At 39.0% G+C, this 23,091-nt stretch overlaps 1 protein-coding gene across 1 annotated transcript in view; it reads right to left on the reverse strand.

The window, feature by feature from the left end:
* LOC122700667 overlaps window positions 1-22,073 on the reverse strand; it is an 89,135-nt gene extending 67,062 nt beyond the window's left edge. Inside the window, exons 1-4 of the mRNA XM_043913739.1 lie at window positions 21,931-22,073; window positions 21,019-21,186; window positions 13,340-13,441; window positions 4,060-4,170 (exon numbers count right to left, since the gene is read on the reverse strand). Coding sequence (XP_043769674.1) covers window positions 4,060-4,170; window positions 13,340-13,441; window positions 21,019-21,186; window positions 21,931-21,946 — 397 coding nt within the window. The 5' untranslated portion in view covers window positions 21,947-22,073. The remainder of the gene's footprint in view (window positions 1-4,059; window positions 4,171-13,339; window positions 13,442-21,018; window positions 21,187-21,930) is intronic.
* Between the last annotated feature and the right edge of the window lie 1,018 nt (window positions 22,074-23,091).

Genomic DNA, 23,091 nt, shown 5'->3' on the forward strand with positions numbered 1-23,091 from the left:
GCCACCATGAATTCTGCATTTAAGAGTCTCAGGTGAGTCTGACATACAGTTAGATTTAAGATTTAAGGTTCTGAGAAAAGTTACTTGATGTTTCTACATCTAAATCAGCAATGTAGCAATCAGTAATATGATAGGATTTTACCAAAGTTTCACATACTTGGGAGTGAAACTGTGCAGAGATACATGGCAGTCAACAAGATATCAGATAGACTTTTAAGAAGCTTATACAGACAGACACAAGAGTCAAGTGTAAACATTTAGGTTTTTAAACACGCTCTTAATAGGCAGCTGGTAAATATATATTTCAAGACCTCTATGTTTCATATGAACGTAACAAGAAGCTCAATCATTTGTTTCACGATTCTTACTTTCTTTAGACAAGTTGGTGACTTCCTCTCCCAAAGAGAACCTCCAAAATCTTGTTTCAGATTCTATATACTCCAAAAATACCTTGACCAATTTATAAGCTTGCTAAGAAAATCGAACTTATAAAGCACTCTGTGAAAGTTAAATTATTCCTGTTATTTCTTCCCCGTTGTCTTGTTCCTTTTTTAGTTTCATGGTCACGTGCATCCGTCTCATAGACCCACTGCCTCTCAGCAATGCTGTCTCTCCCCTTCCTTTACCATCACCACCTGGAGTATTCTTGGCTGGAGAATTCCATGGCTGGAGGAGCATGGCAGGCTATGGTCCATGGGGTTGCCAAGAGTCGGGCAGGACTGACTGACTAAGACACATGCACATATTTTATGTGTGCATATATATGCATATATATATAACTTGATGCATGATTTTTTCTTTTTTATATAGTTATTCAGTTTTTTCTTTAATTCACTGATGTGATGAATTGTGTTAAAATATTTTCTTATAAACCATCTTTATTTAGGAACAAACCCTAGTTGATTATGATGTATTATGTATAATTTTGAGAGATAGTTTGATTCAGGTATTTACTATTTTTTTCCCTTAGGATCTGTGTATCTATACACTCATAAATAAAATTAACATATGATTTTGTTTTTCATACTATACTATTCTGGTTCTGGAATCAAAGTTGTAGTAGATTCATAAAATGAGCTGACATGTATTCACTCTTACTTATTTCCTGGAAAAAACTCTAGAATAGGGATTATTTGTTCTTTGAAAGTTGGATAGTTATAAAACTGGTATCCTGGGCTTCTAAGTGGGGAATGGAGTGGGGATGGCAATGGGGGAAAAGAGAGGTGGTCTCTTATCTTATTCTATAAATATTTTATTATAGTCTACACAGATTTTCTGTCTATTCTTGCTCTAACGTTGGCTCTTTAAATGCTTTTGAGCAATGTTGTTTATCTAGTTTTCAAATTTATTATTATCCAGTGTTCAAAGTAGTCTTTTATTATTTTTAAAGCTTTGTTTTTCTTTTTTATTTTATTTGCCTCTTTTTAATTTCTATATTTCTCCATTAAACGCTGGTAGCCTTAGAGATGTGCAGAAGATTACGCCTGAGGATGGAATGATCAGCTTCCTAATCAAGCTAGGTCTCAAGGGCTGCTCTGATGTTACACACTGCCTGTCCACACGGGTGCTCCATCCACCAGGCTGTCAGTGGAGCGGGGTGGGGAAGTGGCCCCCGGGGGCCTCCGTGGGGAGAAAACACCATGAGGTGGTCCCTCAGCCATTCCCTACGTGTCCTCAGGCCTCTTTTGCTATTGGCTATGATTCCTACCCCTCCGCACACACCCAGGTCCCAAATGACCCCCTTTCCCTAAAAGTCTCTTACTGTTCTCCCTTTAGCATCTCAGATCTGGAATTCACCTCTCTGCTTCTGAGGCATCTCCACTGTTGGATCTGAGAAGGACTGGCAAAGACACATGGAGGTTCCCTAGGGTCAGGGTCTTAGGATAGAAGTCCACGCTGGCAAGCAAGGAGTAGTGGAACTCAGATCATAAGAGCGGGTAAAGCCATCCTACCGCTAACTGCCAAGGACAGCGCGATGCTCTTTCCCCCGTATCTGTGTTAGTTCACCATCTTTCCAGTTCAGTTCAGTTCAGTTCAGTGGCTCAGTCATGTCCGACTCTTTGCGACCCCATGAACCGCAGCAAGCCAGGCCTCCCTGTCCATCACCAACTCCCGGAGTCCACACAAACCCATGTCCATCGAGTCGGTGAGGCCATCCAGCCATCTCATCCTCTGTCATCCCCTTCTCCTCCTGCCCCCAATCCCTCCCAGCATCAGGGTCTTTTCCAATGAGTCAACTCTTCCCATCAGGTGGCCAAAGTATTGGAGTTTCAGCTTCAACATCAGTCCTTCCAATGAACACCCAGGACTGATCTCCTTTAGGATGGACTGGTTGGATCTCCTTGCAGTCCAAGGGACTCTCAAGAGTCTTCTCCAACACCACAGTTCAAAAGCATCAATTTTTCGGCACTCAGCTTTCTTCACAGTCCAACTCTCACATCCATACATGACCACTGGAAAAACTGTAGCTTTGACTAGACGGACCTTTGTTGACAAAGTAATGTCTCTGCTTTTTAATATGCTTGTTTAGGTTAGTCATAACTTTCCTTCCAAGGAGTAAGCGTCTTTTAATTTCATGGCTGCAATCACCATCTGCAGTGATCTTGGAGCCCAAGAAAATAAAGTCAGCCATCATCTTTTAGAAAGCCCTCCAAACCCCATTCAAATTTTAGAGATGTTCTCTGTCTTCCATTAACTGAGGCTGACTGCTTCAGAGGTATAAAGAACATCAAGCTTCTTGGGAGAAAATAGAAGAAGTACCAAGAGCGGAAATATTACTAAAATTCGGTTTCATCAACTCAAAAGTTGGAACATTAATTTGTGAGAAAGAGCTGTGGGAACAACTAAATCCAGCTGTGAGGGTTAGTACCCCTCGTCACTAAGTGAGATCCCACTGATTCATGGGTATACTCACTGCCATATCGTCTCAGGTTCCATGCGTACTGCGCAGGGATAGAGATTTGCGTAGGACTTGTAAGGAGTTGCGACACACGTTGACAGTGTCCTTGGATTCCTGGTGCAGCAAGTCCTCGACAGACAGCCACACACTAAGCTAAATTCTACCCCAAAAGCTTCGGCGTGCTTCTCAGGACACGGCATTTGTTAGCGATTTTCTGGTGCTGGGCTGCACTAGTGAAGTCCCTTGCTGTTGCTTACCCCCAAGCGTGATGGCATCATGAGAAATGCCAAGAGACAGCTCAGCAATAAGGTATACTTCTAGCACATGTGTCCTGCCCCACATGCACGCGTGTTAGTGCCTCATGGCCTGATAATATACTTTGGGGCCACAGAGGGACACATGCCGCCTTTGGGAAGCTGGGAATAGGACACCTCACCAAATAATCCCAGGATGGAACACAGCAGTTTTCAGCTGTATATTTTTAGGTCTCTGGGGAGACGACGGTTTGTAAAACGGTGCTAAAGAAAGTAACTTGTTTTGCAGAGACAAAGATGGTGTTAACCTTTCCCAAAAGTTTAACGTGAGTGGATACAGGGGTAAAGGGCATGTGTCACTATTTCTCTCTTGGTGGGTCCGTCTGCATCAGATTGCTTTAAAGGCAGGCCTCAAGTAGAACCTGTAGGTTTAGGTTTGTAATTTCTTTATTTCCTTCTCTCTCTTTTATAACATGAAAACCCTGAGGCTTTTAATTCTAAAAACTGATGGAATTAAAGAAAAGGAAAGAAAGAAAAAAAAAGGAAGGAAGGAAGAAGAAAGGAAGGGGAGAAGGAAAAAAGAGACCCAGTAAATGAATTATTGTTATGGTATTTTTCATGGCAAGGAGTTTAAGGAGATGTGTCGGTGGTAAACAGAGCACATTTTTCTCGCTCCCGTTTGCTGATTTCACTTTTGTGGCTGGCCATCCATATGGAAGGAACATGGGACAGACACGTGATTCAGTTTCTATGAGAGATCACGTTGATGACAAGGCAGTAACGGTAGTCTCAGGCGAGAAGTGACGTTGTGCCCATTCTGCGGGTTTCCTCCTCATGTTTGTATTCCCTGCTGTATTTCAGACCTCTGCCTCGTCAGAGTCACGCTGGACTCTGCAGACCACCTACCTTTCCTTGCAAGGTGCACGGCTTCTGCATGTTCCACGCCGGTGACCTCCGTCCCGTTGACGGCCAGCACCACGTCCCCGACCTGGAGCCCAGCTTCCTCGGCGGCACTGTCTGCAAATAAGACAACGAGGGTCTCATTGAGGAGGGTCCCAAGCTGAGTGCCCCGCGTCCTGTCCTCCTTTTGAAAGGCTCTTTCTCTAATGGGCCTTTCTTTCCAACTTTGGACAATCGCCGATGTCATTAATAAGGAGGAAAAGGCTCTCCTCGCAGCCTCCTTTCATTTCTAGCGCGTGGTGTCTTTACACGTCCACCCCGGCGTCTGCGTGGCCTCTTTGCAATATAATAGCCAGGCTGCTCAGAAACTCAATCTATTCATCCCCCGGCAGGTTGAACTGCTACTTCTCATCCCTTCATTGCTGCTAGGTCTCTTTGTAACCCTGAGAAAATCACTTAACCTCAATATCTTCATCTGTAAAAGGGGGGATGGGGGCAGAGCTTCTCTGCAGGATTGTTGAGGGAACAAGTAATTGAAATACTTATGAAGTGGTGGCAAAAACAGATCTTGAGGTAGTCAGAGAAAAAAGAAATAAAGAGCTGCTTTTCCTTTCATGGTGTAGGCTCCTTTCTGAGCCATCTCAGGAAGGAAGCCAAAAATAGCCTCAAACATTAAGATTTAAGTTTTGGAAGGTGGGGAGGATCTCTCCAGAGGCTATTTATTTTATCCCTTGGTTTTTAGGCATCCACATTTACTGTAACATACCTAAAATTCTCCAGGAGTCAAAAAGGATATAATAACTCATTTCGGAGTTAATTCATTTTAAATAAGATCTCCCATGTATTTGAAAAAGATTCTTTCTGCAGCAGTTTAAATCTGTTTTTTCTTTTTCATTTGAGTTTAAACCCATTTTCTGTTCCTTAGATCCTAGTGCTGGGTGTGTGTTTATGGACTTGCAGAATAATTATACAGCAATATTAGGCTGTTATATATATATATATATATATATATGATATATAGGATGTCATAAACCTCCTCAAATACTTTTAATCTTAAAGCATGACTCAGTTAGTGAGCTTACATGACTTTGGATATTTTTAATAATGACTGTAGTTTGTCTAAGTCTGTTTATTATAGTAGGGAAGATCTTTTCTGCATGAGCAGGCAATGGTCAATCAATGTAGGAAGGTTAAGTGAAGAGTAATATTTCATATATCTATTTATTTACATAATATCATCCTTGTGATGAATTGACATCTCATGGTATGGTTGATCATTTGAAAAGATTTCTTCCACTGTCTTAAAGGACTTGATTAAGGCAATGCCTTCTGAATAAAATTCCAGAATGATGATATAGATCCAGAAACAATTTCTTATCAATTTTCGTACTTCATATGCTACTAAGTATGTCTTTATACAGTACTTATCCAATAAATACCCATTGAATGAATGAAAAACCTAAACATTATACCTTCAAGGAGCTTAGAATTCCATTGGAGAAGAAAAGACATGCGTAATCAGAAAGAAATACTATAATATTTGAATGGCAAGTATAAAAAACATGAAGATAATAGGCATTGTAAAACTTCAGAAAAGAGAATTCTCACTCCCATTTGGAGTGGTTAAGAAATGCTTTTGGAGCTTAGAATTCCATTGGAGAAGAAAAGACATGCGTAATCAGAAAGAAATACTATAATATTTGAATGGCAAGTATAAAAAACATGAAGATAATAGGCATTGTAAAACTTCAGAAAAGAGAATTCTCACTCCCATTTGGAGTGGTTAAGAAATGCTTTTCAGAGAGGTGGAATTTGGTCTGACCTTGATGAATAGATTCTCCATAGTGGGGAGTAATGGGGAAGGCAGGGTGACAAAGACTGCTTGGTGTTCACAGACCCAATTCCTTTTCCATCTGGGCTCATATATGGAAAGTTTTTCTCTGACTGTTTTGCAGTTTGGGAGGCAATATAATTGAGTTTCAGACACTGGAGTTGGATAGAAGTGATGTGTACGACTTTTAGGTGTGGCTCATAAAAACATCCCAAGGACCACGCTCCACATTCTTTACCCATCTTCCTGACTTCAAGGTCCTATGGCATGAGACACTAAAGAAAAAATAAACCTGGATCTCAAGACATTATGTGGGACAAAAGCCATCTTCCAACCAGGAACATCCACATGAGACTATCAGCCTGAGTGACTAATGATCTTTTATTGTCTTAAACCATTAATACATATTCTGTAACTGGAGTTAGCATAACTTCAATCAGCAAGCCAGCCAAGAAAGAAAATCTTCTGAGTAAAGGTACACAAGCAAAATGTCTTAAAGACGTGCCAAAAGGTGATAATTCAGATCCACTGGAGCAGATGTTGTGGGTGGAGACAGTGAGCCTGGAAGATAAGGATGAAAAGACAGCCAGTATATAAAGGGTCTTGAATGTGAAGATGACGAATTTGTGCTTGGTCCTTAAACAAGAGAGCCATTAGAAGTTTGTGAGCAGAAAAATAGATACACGATGGTTTTCAGAAGATTAATTTAGAACAGGGAGGGATTAAGAACAGGGAGGGATTAATTTAAGCTTTTCAGCAAAGATATTATTAAAAGAATCAATACAGAATCTGGAAACAGGCACTAGAAATGAATAGAAGGTATAATATGCTGCCATAGGACCTAAAATACCTCAAGGCACTCATTTGCATGAATAGGGCCAGATGCCTTTCTACCCCTCTTAGACGATAAGCATCTCATGAGCAAGTAAAATTTCTTATTTATTGACTTAGGCATTTCCCATGGCTAGTATAATCTCTTGCACATGGTTGGGGCATTAAAAACATTGACTAAATATACTGAGATAACCAAGGAAGAGAAGACATTGAAAATGTTCACTGGGCCAGGTATAAGAACGTCTCTGAAATCTAGGATAGGAAGTTGGCCTGAGAAATGGATTCAGAACTTAGAATGAAAGGGACAAATGTAAGAAGAGAAGTACAGAGCACTGAGAATAAGATCTTGAAAAATAATCATAATTCCCTGTAAGGACAGAGAGGAAATGGGCCACTAAAGAGGAACATAAAGAAAGGGCAGAGAGGTCCTAGGGAGCGTGGAGGCAAGAGTATAAGATCAGGGAAGGTGCAGAGAACAAGCGTATGGATACCACCGGGGGAGAGGGAGGGGAGGATGAATTGGGAAATTGGGATCGGCATGTACACACTCTTGGTACTGAGTATAAAGTAGGGGACTAATGGGAACCCACAGAACAGCACAGGGAACTCTACTCAGCACTTGGTGGAGACCTCCAGGGGAAGGAAATGAAAAAAAGCGGGGGATGAATGTATACGTACCGCTGACACAACTTTGCAAAGCAACTATACTCCAACAAAAATCTGTTGGGAAAGATCGGTGAAGGCAAAGGAAAAATTCCAAGATGGAGAAAACGGTCAACAGTGGTCTGGCGACACCGCACAAGTAACCACAACAATAGCTGGATTTAAATCCTCGTCTGTTCACAAGGTCAAGGCAACAAGGATGGAAGAAATGTGACTAAAGCTGGATTAGTGAGGTCACAAGTGTTAGTCGCTCAGTCGCGCCCGACTCTTTGCGACCCCATGGACTGCGGCCCACCAGGCTCCTCTGCCCATGGGATTCTTCAGGCAAGAATACTGCAGTGGGGTGCCATTTCTTTCTCCAGGGGATCTTCCCAAACCAGGGATCGAACCCCGGTCTCCTGCACTGCAGGCAGACTCCGGATTAGGGAAAGCAAATTATAGCTAAAGAATTTTAAAGAGTGTGATAGACGTGAAAGACAAATGTTTGGGCTATTTGTGCTGAATCATATGCTAAATGATTGATTAGAATCAAAAGTATGAGTGTTTGGTAACAGTTCTTCTCTTCCAAGTAAACTTAGCTTTGAAAACAATATTGGACCTAAAGAATCCACCAATATGCAAATAACTTACTTTTTTTAACACCTTGATTGAATCAAAATTCACAGACCATATCATTTTACCCATTTAAAGTGTATAATTAAATGCTTTTTAGTATATTCACAGAGTTGTGAAGCTATCATCACAATATAATTTTAGAATATTTTTGTTGCCCCAGAAAAAAAACAAGTAAGCAAGAGCAGTCACTCTCCATCCCCCCTAGCTGCTCAGCTCTAGGCAATGCCTAATCTGTTTTCCGTCTCTGTGGACTTGCCTGTTGTGAACATTTTATATAAATGAAGTAATATAATATGTGGTCTTTTGTGTTTGGTGTCACTCACCCAGCAAGCCGTCTTCCAGACCCATCCACGTGGTAGCATGCACTACGTTCTTTTCAACTGCTGAATAAGTATTTTGTTGTAAGGATATAGCACATTTTGTTTAATGGATGATAATTTGCATTGTTTTCCATTTTTACGATGAATAATACTGCTATGAAAATTTGAGTACAAATCTTTTTTGTGAACATGTATTTTCATCACCTTAGGTATACAACTAGGAGTGAAATTCCTGGGTGAAGTAGTAACTCTATGTTTATTTAACGTAGGAGGAATGATCAGACTGTTTTTCAAAGTGGCTAAACCATTTTACACTCTTATCACCATTGTATAAGTGTTCTCAGTTTCTCTTCTTGCCAATATTTGCTATTTTTTACGTATAGCCGTCCTAGTGGGTATGGGATGGTATTTTGTTGTGGTTTTCATTTGTTTTCCTTGATGACTACTGATGTGGAGTATGTTTTTATGTGCTTATTTGGCTATTTGTTTATCTTCTTTGGAGAAAGATCTACTCAAATCCTTTGCTCGTTTAAAAGCTGTGTTATTTATCTTTGCATTATGAGTGAAAATTATTCTTGTTTGTAGAGGAATTACTTCTGTAGTGTTACTCTTCCTGATGGTTTATGTGATAGCTTTTAGCTTTAATTATAGAGGGTATTGACTGTGTTCCTCTAATTTGAATGCAATTTACAAATTTTCCCTTTATCTACTAATTATGGTGACAGTTTGAGGCATGATGATCTCTTGGAGGAGGGAGGTGTTTCAAGGTGACTCTAATATACGACACAGATAGTTGCCCAATGAGGCTGCTCTTGGGAGCAGAATGGGAGTATACATCCTACATTGGACAGGAAGGATCAAAGTGGTAAGAAAACAAGCCCATGCTTTTCTAAGTTGGCTTCCCCAATAGGATACTTGATGACATAGTTCTGTATTTATTATAAAGAGTTAAATGCTGAGCTACTTCATCCTTTTATGTGTATTTACATATAATGTAGAATCTGAAAGCTTATAATTAAAAAGGGGGCTTGTCCTTTTCATTTAAAAATTTTTCCTATAACGGTAGCATTTTAAATTCTAGAGCTTCCAGAAGGACGGGCCTGTTCATAATTTCGTCTGTGGTCTGCCCATCGCTAAATGTGTCGTTTCCTTTTCAAGTTTGCTTGGTATCAGAGTTGGAACATCTGTTTCTTTTGTTTATGCCAACAGATCTCACAAGCATTTGGGCCTTCATAGAAAATGTTCATGCAAGTGCCAGCTGGGTGTGGGCAATTCGTTATGTAAGCTCAAGCAAGCTCCCTTTCTGTGTACTTATGGATAATCATTTCTATCCCACCTACAGGTCTTCATGCTGTATCTTTCTTACTGTCACTGTGTAATTAAGTCTCTCTATTGCATGCAGAACAATGTTTTGTGGTGAGAATGAGATTCTCTGAAATGCTGGAAATATGTGTAATTTTAAAGTCCCTCAACCCTTCATTTAGTAGATTTGACTAGACAATGGATTTCAGAGGTTGCTATTCAGCACCGAGTAATACATTTTAAAAAAGAGAGAAATAGACTCAGCATACATGAATCCCTGCCAGGGCAGCACTTTCTGATGTTGAATAAAATCCTAGGTTAACTGTGTATTATTGGAGCATTTTTGCTACAGTAGAGATGCTTCAGTTTTCCTCTTTCAAAAGCTCAGGTCCTCCTGAATATCACATCACTTACAGTGCAAATATTTTGATATGTTTCACCTCTGAATGGATCAGATATGGTTAACTGTCTCAGCTGGACAGTTATAAAGGTATCAGACATTAGAGAAATCATAACCTTTTATTAAACAGCATTTACTTATTTTATCTAGAAAGGCAGGCATGAAAAGTGTGTCGAAGTTTTTGATAGTTTGCAAAAATTTGCTAAACGTATAAAGTCAGACCTATTTGAGTTTTAAAGGGAAGTCATTTTTATCGTCCTTATGAATTATTTCTTTGTTTAAGGCTATTCTTGCAAGGTCAGAGCTAGAAAGAGGCAAGAAAGGAGAGGGGAAAGAGAACAGAAGAGAAAGGACGCGGGGCAAGGAAGAAGCGAGAAGGAAATAAGTGAAGCGGGAAGGGACCAACATCGTGAATGCCTTCCCCGTGAACGATCCTGTATTTTCTTAAAGCCAGATGTCCATTAAAAATACCGAAGCCCCTTGATGATAAAAAGTGAACTGTCTTTGTCTATACAGAGACAATTAAAGCCACAACTGTTTCTCGTTCTTGCTAACTTGAAGAGCGCTAGGAGGTAGAGTAAGGGTGTCCTTGGACAAAATTTGCAGTGTTTATGTTTTGTCATCTGAGTTCTGTCGTCACAGCCATATTCCCCTTCTGCTGTCTCCTCACTTGTCTGGGGTCCACCCGTACACCCCCAACTCCCACCAACATCTGGGCAAACTCCCTGCCTTATCCAATCATTCTGAGAATGATCTATGTGATAGTAACCCATATTTGATTAGCTGATTAAACTTTAATTGAAATTTTGTCACATCAAAGTTAATAACCTGGCCTTTTGCTTTTCTATAAATATTTTAGGACCTAATTGAAACATCTTTATGAAGAAAAACAAAAGCAAAAACGAAGAGAGCTACTCTTCTAGAATTTTAATTGGGATTACATCTCTGGATGAATTTAAGGAAGAACTGACATCTTTAAAATTTACAAACTGCTCACATTTTTCCTGCTGTTAATTTAGGTGTTCTTTAATTTCTTTCTGTATTTTGTTATTTTCAAAGTGATATTCAGCACACCTTTATGAGAATTATGTCATTCAACTTGCCTTGTTTTTCCTTCCTGAAAGCTTTATATTTCATACTCGGCATAGAGGTCTTAGGTCCACACTACCTAGACACAGCTTCAAGAGAAACTGCTGTGAGGACTGTGACCGAGTGAAAGCCAGGGCTCCCCGTGTGGCGCTGGTGGTGAAGAACCCGCCTGCCGATGCAGGAAGCGTAAGAGACACAGGTTCCCCCCTGGGTGGGAAAGGCCCCCTGGAGGAGGGCCTGGCACCCCACTCCAGTGCTCTTGCCTGGAGAATCCCCATGGACAGAGGAGCCTGGCGGGCTACAGTCCATAAGGTGGCAAAGAGTTGGACACGACTGAAGCGACTTAGTGGGCAGGCAAGGCAGGCTTCAACTGCCACAATTTCTGGGCATCCTGCCTTCTACTAAGGCTACATTCTCCCCAGAAAGTCATTACCTCCAGCCTGTGACTGAATCTGGAGCGGGTACTGGAGTCAGCCTGTTTCTGGCGAAAAAGAGAATGTTGTAGTGGATGGCTTTCCTGGGCCATCTCAGAACTTCTCAGAGCTGCAGTGCAGTTTGACTTCTTCCTACACAATTTTGCTTCCTTCTCCCCGTCCTTTCGTAGGTGCCAGGCCTGCATTGTGGTCTAAAGACCCTACTTACACTTGTCTGTCTCAGAGCTTTCCTCCAATCTTCTGCACATCTACTTCTGCATTGGTGTCTACCTCTCAGACTATAGGAACTGAGAAAAAGGAATTTCCTTTATTACCTTAAAGAGTTCTACGTCTGTTCCTATACTTACAGTACTTTTGTTAAGTCACGAGAAGGTAAAAGGATTATCTTTTTAGAGAAGGAGGAAAGGAGGAAAAGGTAAAAATTCAAGTGCGTTTGAATCAGGTATGGAGGTGGGATTTTAATGATATCAGAGATGGGATTGGGGTGCAGGGCAGAGCAGGAAGGGCTGCAGTCCTCGCGGCCACTACGCGTCCCTCACTGACCGTCCACCCCGCCCCGGCAGGCACACACCTAGGGAGCTAGTGCTTCCTCCACAGGCATTTTGGGAGCATCCGCTCTGTAACCTTTGGGACACTGCACCAAATATTGTGGATTAAAATAATGGATATGATACAGTTTCTGATCTTGGAAAACTCCCAGTCCAGATGAGGACTATAATGTAATTCAGAAAACCCTAGTAGCGCTGGGCCCCCTTCTGTGATGATTTCATTAGGCCTCCCTTAATGCAGCACTTTGCCGACAAAGGTCTAGCCAGTCAAGGCTATGGTTTTTCCAGTGGTCATGTATGGATGTGAGAGCTGGATCATAAAGAAGGCTGAGCACCGAAGAATTGATGCTTTTGAACTGTGGTGTTGGTGAAGACTCTCGAGAGTCCCTTGGACTGCAAGGAGATCCAACCAGTCCATCCTAAAGAAAATCAGTCCTGGGTGTTCATTGGAAGGACTGATGCTGAAGCTGAAACTCTGATACTTTGGCCACCTGATGCAAAGAACTGACTTATTAGAAAAGGCCCTGATGCTGGGAAAGATTGAAGGCAGGAGGAGAAGGGGACGGCAGAGGATGAGATGGTTGGATGGCATCACTGACTCAATGGACGTAAGTTTGAGCAAACTCCGGGAGCTGGTGATAGGTAGAGAGGCCTGGTGTGCTGCGGTCCACGGGGTCGCAAAGAGCCAGGTACGACTGAGCAGCTGAGTAACAGCAACAATGCAGCATGCTGGGCATGGGTTTATTTATCTTATCTTTATATCTTAAATTATTCTCATGTTTTAGATCAGGGAGAAAAAGATCTATCTTTCATTAGGTATCTACTCATTTCTAATTTGTTTGTTAGGAAATAAATCTGAGAAGCCATAAAGGAAATAATCTATGGGGAATGGAAATCCTCGTAGAAACTGTTAAACAGTAATAAAGCTGCCTCTTCAAGACCCTTTTTGTCTGCAGAGCTTGAGCCCTCTTTTTGTAGGTACAGACAGGGCTCTTCTTTGACGGGGAGGCCCTATATTTACCAGAGGTGTCCATTCCAGCAGGGAAGCATGGTATTTTAAAAAAAACAATTGATCATGATGTCAGCACTTGCCAGTCTTATGAGTTTTTGATAGACTTGAGATTTAGAAACTACTTCTATTGTATATGTGTGTTTTAGAAGACTTCAATAATGGAGGCTATTAGTACATTGCATGAGGCTGAGATAGTTGTCCTGGTCTGAATTACAACTGCCATAGTGAAACAACTTACTAGCATCCACTTCAGTTACCACGATCGGTTTGGAGTACTGAATACGGAATCCCCAGGGGTAATCGCCGGTCCCTTTGAGGAGCTTCACGGTGCGCTCACGGACTAAAGAGGAAGCGAGAAGGACATTGAGTTAGTCTTTAAATACTACAAATGCAATGAAAATATAGCTGGTATTTATTGCTTGTTAAGTATGAAGAAGTGAAGTGAAGTCGCTCAGTCGTGTCCAACTCTTTGTGACCCCATGGACTGTAGCCTACCAGGCTCCTCCGTCCATGGGATTTTCCAGGCAAGAATACTGGACTGGGTTGCCATTTCCTTCTCCAGGAGATCTTCCCGACCCAGGGACTGAACCCGGGTCTCCTGCATTATAGGCAGACGCTTAACCATCTGAGCCAAGTATATACTGGGCTTAATAAAAGTCAAAGTACTTTACAACTAGTATCTAATTTAATCTTCACATTGACCTAAGATTAATGTTTTTTGGAGAGGAGAAAACTGAGGCACAAAGATGCTAAACAAGTCAGCTGAGTCACGTGGTGAGGAAGGGGCAGGGTTTAGTCCCTCAGTAGCTGACCCCTGCAGGTTTCAGGCACACAGACCTGTGAACAATGGGACGGTTATGACAAGGTTTTAAATCACATGGAAATGAGCAAACTGAATCTTCATCCATAATAGTTAGGTCTTACAGGACCCCAGGAAAGCCTGAAGAACTGAGCTTCTCAGAAACAAGGGAAGCAGCTGGGCCCTGCAGAAAAGGGAAGGTTATGCTGCATTGAAAGTGAAGAGTTCCAGAAGCTTGACAGTAAAATTCAGAAAGATTTTACATTAGTCTAATCATCTTAAATTAATGTGGTTCAGCTGTTTATGTCTGCTTTTCGGTGCGTCTTCTCCTGTTTCCTCCTGCTATCTTTATACTGTCTTTTCTGTAGGTGTAAATATAGGGGTGTGTGTGTGGGGGTGGGTGTGTTTCTTCCTCAAGACTTCTGCTTGTTGATAAGTTCATAACCATAACTCACTTCTGGACCCTCTTGACCTTCCTCTACCTCAAGACATTTTAAATTTCTACCTCAAGTCTATCCAAGGGCATTTTCCCAGGCTGAATTCCTAAAAGATAAAATCCACCAGGTAAGAACTCTTTGGGCTATTACTCTTCAGGGACAAGGGAAGAGCAGGATTCCAAGGCAGAAAGCATATCTCAGGAAGACTTCCTTTTGAGGAAGCGCAATGGGGTCGCAAAGAGTCGGAGACGACTGAGCTGAGCTGAACTGAATTTCCATAAAGGAGATGTGGCCGTGGTAGGTGTGTTGTCTTTATAATATATTTACACCTTGCTTTTTATTTAGAAGAAAAATACATGCCTGAATCATGCTAGAGTACAAAACTGAAATAAAAAAATCTGAAGGGCTTATGTGATCTCAGAAGAATCCCTTTTTAAATGCTGACAAAGTTATCCAAGGAAGAATCACAATGAAAGACTTCAAAATATTATTTGGTTGTATTTGAGACCAACTTCATTGGAGAGAAGTATTAATGCAATACTGGGAGAATTACTCTTTCCCCAGCAGTTAGATTGAAATACTTTATTAGTTGAGCTTTCTTTTTCTGTATGTTAATGAATATCTTAAAATGATAAAGACTAAATCATAATAAAGTACAATGATAAACTTCCTGAGTTCCAGAAGTGAATTAATAGTAATATGCCTCTGGGGAAAAAAGGTGTTATTAGGTCTCTAGGAATAATGCAATTAATTATAAAATAAGAATGCTCATCTATTAATAAAGGCAGGGTGAATTCACACCTTAAGATATAATTTAGTAGAATTTCTTTCAATTAAAAATAGGAATACATTAAAAATTTATGGGTAATATATTTTGTAGCTTCTTTTCAGCCATTCGTTTGTATTTTTGTGTATCATTTTTCATTCCTCAGAAATATTTACATCTTCCTCCATATTGGAGATCAGGGGCATTTCTTCTATGAAGAGTTGCATCGTCTAGGTTCATATAAAAGGTTCATGCTAAGGAAAAGTGTCTGCTGTAGGCAACATATGGATAAAGTTAGAAGCAATCAAGCATTCAAAGGAATTCTTAACAATTGTATTTTGAGTGGCTAAGGACCTTTGTTCAGCTCCCCCTTTGATGAGAAATCTCTTCTTTGCCATTGCTGACAGGTGCCTGGGTGGGTGATTCCCTAATCTTTGGAGAGATATTGTCATTATAAATTTACCTTATATTTCGCAGAGCTTGTAAACAGATTTGCCATTGTTTTATTCCATTTCCTCCCAGGTATTATTGAGGTAAATCTTTTTAAAAATTAAGTTTCTTATAAAAAGATGACAAAGATAGTAAAGGATTAGGCAGTTTTTCCAAATGTTCTTAGCTGACCATCTCCTTGGTCAGCTAGGGAATGAAAATATCTAATAAAAGCAAGGAAATAAGCATCTTTGTCTTTAATAATCCATTGTAGCCTAATATCAGAGGTAATTCATTTACAAACATTTACTAAGTATCTACTATGTGCCTGATTGCTTTCTTATGTATCAATACGAGGACTGCAGTGTTAAGGACAGAGAAGAGACTTTTTCTCATGGAGTTTACATCCTAGATGTTGGCTACCCAAATTGGCAAACATTCAAAGAAAGAATAGTCTCTTCATATGGATTCCTGAAGGAATGCTTGTTATCCCAATATGTCTGAACAAAATACACTGTTTCTCTGTTGGTTAAAACAGTATCAGGAGAAGCATACCAAAGGTGCTGTGTAAGTATTGAGTGTATTCCAGCGCTAAAATTCTGTGCTCCGCTCTATTCTATGCTCCTGGGAAGACTTCTTACCGTTTGTTAATACGATTCCCTTTTGGCAGTTATTTTACATGACTATTTGGACTGCCACTTACTGGATCTCAGCATAATTTAAGGGACAGAACTGGGAAATTCAAAGACCCCAAAATGACTATTTTAGCAGTCTGCAGCAAGCTGGTAGCTAATCAGGGCAAAAAAGAAAATCAGAAATCCTACTTCTGACCTCGGTAGAAATCATTTCTAACAATCCTACTTGTCAAAACTTCTTGCTCCCTATAGGTTACCCTCTTGATACTAGCTTCTGCTTTTGACAAATTGCTTATCCAATTGATGTTTGTTTAATGGAGTATTTTTACTGTGTTGATTCAAATCAAATCATGTTTGCTTTTTGTCTTACATGAGATGATAAGATAGCTATTGCTTTCAAGGCTGTAGCGGTGGTGTTTTTTTTTTTTTTCAATCAGGTAAATTGAATGTCAACAATGTGTGAAAGTATAAACTCAATAAATTCTTTAAATGGTAAACTCAACTATAGTGTGCTCCTGTGGGAGAAGATACACTCAAAATGTTTTGCAACATGTTCCCCTCCCATTCTGAAGACAGTTTTCTCACATTTTGAGATTTATAGTCCTGGAGCCCCTTGCTGCTGTCTGGAGGGTAATCTGTGAGGGCCACACAGCTGCTGAAAAGCCACGAATAAATGTCATTGTCTTTTCAGAGACTGTGTGGTCACATCATCAAGAAATTTATCCCTCCAAATAGCATTTCCTTGGAATCATCTTGTTACATGTAAAAGTTCAAATGAAGGGTACATAGTTCCATAAATACAACACCACTTACATATTGAAAATACCCTAAAATTTTCTTGTAGCTCCAGCAATATACTTCTCTAGTGATGCAAAACTTTAAAAAATCTATTTCTCCAAATAATAGAAGGGCATTTTCTAGAGTATTAAAGATTGAATTTTGTAAGTTTAAAATTTACTCTCACAATCCATGTTGGTAGATATAAATTAGCATTGCAATATCTTCAAAATGTCATTAGGCTAATAAAGACATCTTTCAGTTTTAAAATTACTCTTTTGCTTCCAATTCATGTTTCCTCACAATCTCCAGCTTCTTCTATTGATGTCTCAAAATCACATCGTTAAAAACATGTATCTGGTATGTGAAATACTTCAAGCATTAATAACAGGAAGCAAGAACAATTAGCACATTCTTGGACTGAGGTTCAATGCAATAAATATTAATAGTTAAAACTTACTACATTTAAACATAATTTGTTTAGTTGTGTGGATGTGTGTGGGCACATATGTGTGTGTATACGCACACATGCATGAATTTTTTGGCAAAATTAGGCACATTTTCTTTTTTTTTTAACTAAAGAAAATAATGGTGAATCAACTAAATGCTTGTTCTTTGATGACCATACACAGTTGTAGAAGTGGTGATAATTGTACTTTATTACATCAGGTATTAGCCAAGATATTGTGAGGGAAGAATGAATTCTATCCAATGCATCTTTTCACCTGCCTGCCACAGTCAATACATATTGGTCAATTTAGTTAGTATATTATGAAACAGCAGTTGTTTGCAAATTATATAATATACATATAAATATTAACAGATATGTGTGAATATGTATTTAATATTTAGTTAAAATTCTCATAAAATTAATAAAAATAAGGATAGGAGATAGAAATAGTCAAGACAGATAAAAATAGCCCAGTATAATTTTCACATATATTGTGTCATTTCACATTTTATAACACTGTAAGATAGGCAGAGAGATAATAACAGTAAATAAGTGAATTTTCTAAGGTCACATAGCTAGTAAATTACTTTTTATACATTCATGCAACAAATATATATTGGCTTTCTATAATGAAATAGGCACTGTCCTAGGTGTGGGGAATACATCAATGAACAAATAGAGAGCCTAACCCTGAAAATCCTATTTTCAGCCTAGTGTATTTTTTCCTGTGCCATTCTATTACTCAAATAAAAGTTAACTATAGAAGATTTTGTTTCTTTTTTAAAAAGTTCATTCCTCAGTTCTCAGCATCTTTTTTTTTATAGTAGATTTACAAAGCTGTGTGAGTTTCTGGCATATAGCAAAGTGACTCAGTTACATATATATATGCACACACACACACACACACACACACACACACACATATATATATATATGCATATTCTTTTTAAGATTCTTTTCCATGATAGTTCATTACAGCATGTTGAATATATCAGCGTTCCTTGTGCTATACAGAAGGATCTTGTTGTTTACCTATTTTATATATAGTAGTTTGTGTCCGCTACTCCCAAACACCCAGTTTATCTCCCCTCTTTTCTCCCGTGTTAACCGTAAGTTTGTTTCCTATGTCTGTGAGTCAGTTTCTGTTTTGTAAATATGCTCATTTGCATCATTCTTTCAGATCCCACATATAAGCAGTATCGGATATTTCTCTGTCTCTGACTCACTGCACTCAGTAGGACAATCTCCATCCATGTCGCTGCGAATGGCATTGTTTCATTTTCTTTTTGTGACTGAGTAATATCTCACTCTGTGTGTGTGTGTATCACATCTCCTTCATGCATTCATCTGTTGAGGGACTAGGTTGCTTTCTTGTCCTGGCTATTGTAAACAGTGCTTCAATGAACATTGGGGAGCATATATTTTTTCAGATTAGAATTTTCTCTGGATATATGCCAAAGAGTGGGATTCTTGGACCGTATGGTAGCTCTATGTTTAGTTTTTTAAGGAAACTCCGTAATGTTCTCCATAGTAGGTACATCATTCTACATTCCCACCAACAGTGTGGGAGGTTCCCTTTTCTCCACATACCCTCCAGCATCTATTGTTTGCAGTCTTTTTGATGATGGCCATTATGACTGGTGTGATATAGTACCTCACTGTAGTTTTGATTTGCGTATCTCTAATAATTAGTGATGCTGAGCATTTTTTCATCTGCCTGTTGGCCATCTTCATGTCTTCTTTGGAGGAATGTCTGTTTAGGTCTTCTGCTCATTTTCCAATTGGGTTATTTGTTTTTTGGTTATTGAGCTGAATGAGCTGTTTTTGTATATTTTGAAAATTAATTCCTTGACAGTTGCATTGTTTGCAAATATTTTCTTCCCATCTATAAGTTGTCTTTTTGTTTTATTTATGGTTTCCTTCCCTGTGCAAAAGCTTATAAGTTTGATTAGGTCCTATTTATTTGTTTTGCTTTCATTTCTTTTGCCTTTGGAGACTGACTGACCTAAGAAGACACTGCTACAATTTATGTCAGAGAATGTTTTGCCTATTTTCTCTTCTAGGAGTTTGATGGTGTCATGTCTTCTAGTCAAGTCTTTAAGCCATTCTGGGTTTACTTTTGTGTGTGATATGAGGAAATATTTTAATTTCATTGACTTACAAGCAGCTCCTCAGCATCCATTTTAATTTTCAAAAATTCCACTCTAAATTCCTTAAGTTTTAGAATCAAAGTTTCATACTGCTTACTTATCAATGAATGGTTAATCTCAATTAATTCATATTATGAGATGAGTATAAATAAGTATTCTTAATGTGCAATGTACAAACCTTGCATTGTCTTACACATGTGCACGGGAATTCACTTAGAGTTACAACTTCTCATTAAAACTCTTCAATGCTGACTTTCATATTTATAAGAAAAAATTAAGAAAGGCTCTATTTTACTCTACAGATAAAACAAATGATGATCTTATAGGTAACAACAATTACTCATGTCTCCATAAATGGGATTAGATGAAACTAACCACATTTTGATGCCTGTACTGAAAATTTAAGTACCTCTTTATAGAAATCCATCATACTCACTCCTGTTACTTCTGTGTCTCTTTAGTAGCTTCCCCCAGTGCCTGGACCATATTAGGAATGGTGTTTGTTGAATGCATGATTGTAAAATTAATTTAAAACATTATTTTTAATCTGAATCTTTGCTTGCTTGAGTTACATTGTTTGCTATTCATCAAAGTAATTTATTTATACCAATAAAGCAAAAGTTTATAAAAGCTCTATAGCTTAAATTTTACAGCAAAGATTAGATTGAAATAGTAATTTCCCATTCTTAAATTTGTTATTCAGTATAGTTTTTTTAAAAAAATCACTGTGCTGTTATTCCACCAAGGAAATACAGTTTTAGTAAACTGAATTTTAATCTCTTAAAAAACATCATGAAACTACTGAATATTAATGACTTTTCAAAAGCACATGAAAATATTTATTTTGTGAGATGAAAGTATAATTATTAAATGATTATATTATTAAATATATCAGGCTATAGAATTTAATTTAATAATTGTAGAGTCCTTATCAGCTACTGGTTTGGGATTTTTCTTTTATATCAAACTGTATACATGAAAATATGAGATGCATATTTTGTGTGCATTTGAAAACAGGACTAGACCTATGTATATTAAAAAGATAAGGCAGAAGCAATGAAGTGGTCATGGTCCAGTGTTGGAGCAATAAATGATTTGTTGCTTGTCTGTATTCTCCAGCACATTTTTTAAAACAGTATTTTTTACTTGTAGAATGAAAAAGACTCTTGACTCTTCCTACATTCATCTTTATTCCAATTTTGGAATTATAAGTCTATTTTGGAATGAGTTCCTAAGACGGTTATTATTTTAATAGCTTCAGATTCTTTCACAATATTAAGAAGGTTCTCTATGTACACAACACACACATATGTACACACACACATACACACATACATGTACACACATATATGTACACACACACACACTTCTTTCCAAATGCTCCACCCAGTGTGCACATTTGCTGACGTTAGAGATTCGCCTGGTCACAGGTTCTCTAAGACATGCATTTTAACGTAGTTGTAAGGTCCTTACCAGCCACTGGTCGGGGTTTTTTGCTAAGACATCTGGGGCTGTCCTCGGGATTCCCATCATCCCCTCGGAAAACCCATGCAGCTGAATGGAAGTTCTCTGTGTAGAATCCTTTTTCTTCAATACTGACTCGAAAGCCAAGGTCCACAGAGCAGCCATCTTCTGAGGTGACTGAGGAGCAGAAAAGGTGGTGACATGAATTAGGATCTGGGAAGAAAGCCGTGTGCGTGCTGATGGCCGGGTGAGGAAGCCCTGAATATACATGCAGGGGAACAGCCTATACTAAAGCGGTGTGGTCCCTGAAAACAAGTGGCTAAGTTTGTTAGTTCTCTTGGGAAGAACTTGTATAGTCCTAAAATGTTGTAAATAAAACAGGCTTTGCTTGAGGGTGTCTGCGGTGGGAGTCAGTATACTAATCCTTTCGTGGAGAAGTATGTTTTTGAGACTTACATATTAGTATTCAGGTATCAAGAGGAAGCCACATAAGACTGAGAATTAGATTTAGAATCCCTTTCAAAATATGGAGCATGGGAAAAAAAAATCCTTATTTTCTCTCGGTGCTTCAAAGAAGGTGCTGCAAAAACATACATTCCGAGAAAACTCCATGCTCTTACATGTAGAATGAAGCATGTAGGGAGGCAAGTAAAGTCTCCTCTGACAGTTTCATTCATAGCAGTTGACCGTTTTCTGTGTATTTGGGAGCTTATTGGATTCTCTGGGAGGCTGTGCCAGTTAAGGGAAGCAGAGTGCATTTCTATTTTAGCTTCTAAGTGTTTCTTTGTGGTCCTGTTTGGGTAATTAAAACCTTAATAAAGTCATGCCCCACGTCTCTCTGTCTTTCAAGGATACAAAATTGAGAAGCACTATTTTGTAACTAAAACATACGTTCAAGAAAAGCATAGCTCGTTTACTTACATTTCTTCACTATCATGAAGAGAGTGGGGCTTGAAGATCCCAGAATGATTCCTCAACAATAACAACAACAAACTCCTCTTTTTATCTCTTCTTACATACTATATTTGCTCCTGTATGTTTATCTTAAACATCACAGGCGAAGCCTTTCCCTTCCCCCGCTCACTGTGTCCACCCGCCATCTGCACCGTGCTTCTGCGGAAGGTCAGTTATGTAAAGCCACTGGGAAGAGAGGTTCTTTCGTACTCACTGATTTTCTCTGGACACTCACTCCTAATGGTTCTTGCCACTCACCTTACATTTCTCCTTCTGCTGTCCTAATACCACACTGAAGGGTGCAAGTGGTAGTTTTCCTGATGCATAGATCCGAGCAACAGTGAGCTTTTAGTTCAAGTGTTTGTTTAACTCGTGTAGAAACGGTCGGGGGTGGCTTACTGACAAAGCATGAAATAGCATACAGGCTCTCACAGACAGTCAAGAACAAATCCCCAATATCTTTAATGCTTGTTCTTACTTACAGTTTTTATTTTATATACCAAACAATATTGTATCAGTCACTTTATATCAATCCACAATGGTTTAAGTGGTTTTAGATGCATTTAAATTACTTACTTAATTAAATTAATAAATTACTTGCATTAATTAAACAAAATTAAATTACATTTAAATGACAATTTATCGAGTTGAAGTAATTTATTTTTTTTTATTTTTTATTTTTTTTAAATTTTTTTTTCTTTTTATTTTTTTGTCATACATTGATATGAATCAGCCATAGATTTACACGTATTCCCCATCCCGATCCCCCCTCCCACCTCCCTCTCCACCCGATTCCTCTGGGTCTTCCCAGTGCACCAGGCCCGAGCACTTGTCTCATGCATCCCACCTGGGCTGGTGATCTGTTTCACCATAAATAGTATACATGCTGTTCTTTTGAAATATCCCACCCTCACATTCTCCCACAGAGTTCAAAAGTCTGTTCTGTATTTCTGTGTCTCTTTTTCCGTTTTGCATATAGGGTTATCGTTACCATCTTTCTAAATTCCATATATATGTGTTAGTATGCTGTAATGTTCTTTATCTTTCTGGCTTACTTCACTCTGTATAAGGGGCTCCAGTTTCATCCATCTCATTAGGACTGATTCAAATGAATTCTTTTTAACGGCT

This window comes from Cervus elaphus, chromosome 9 (assembly GCF_910594005.1).
Source record: "Cervus elaphus chromosome 9, mCerEla1.1, whole genome shotgun sequence".
Taxonomy (NCBI): Eukaryota; Metazoa; Chordata; class Mammalia; order Artiodactyla; family Cervidae; genus Cervus; species Cervus elaphus.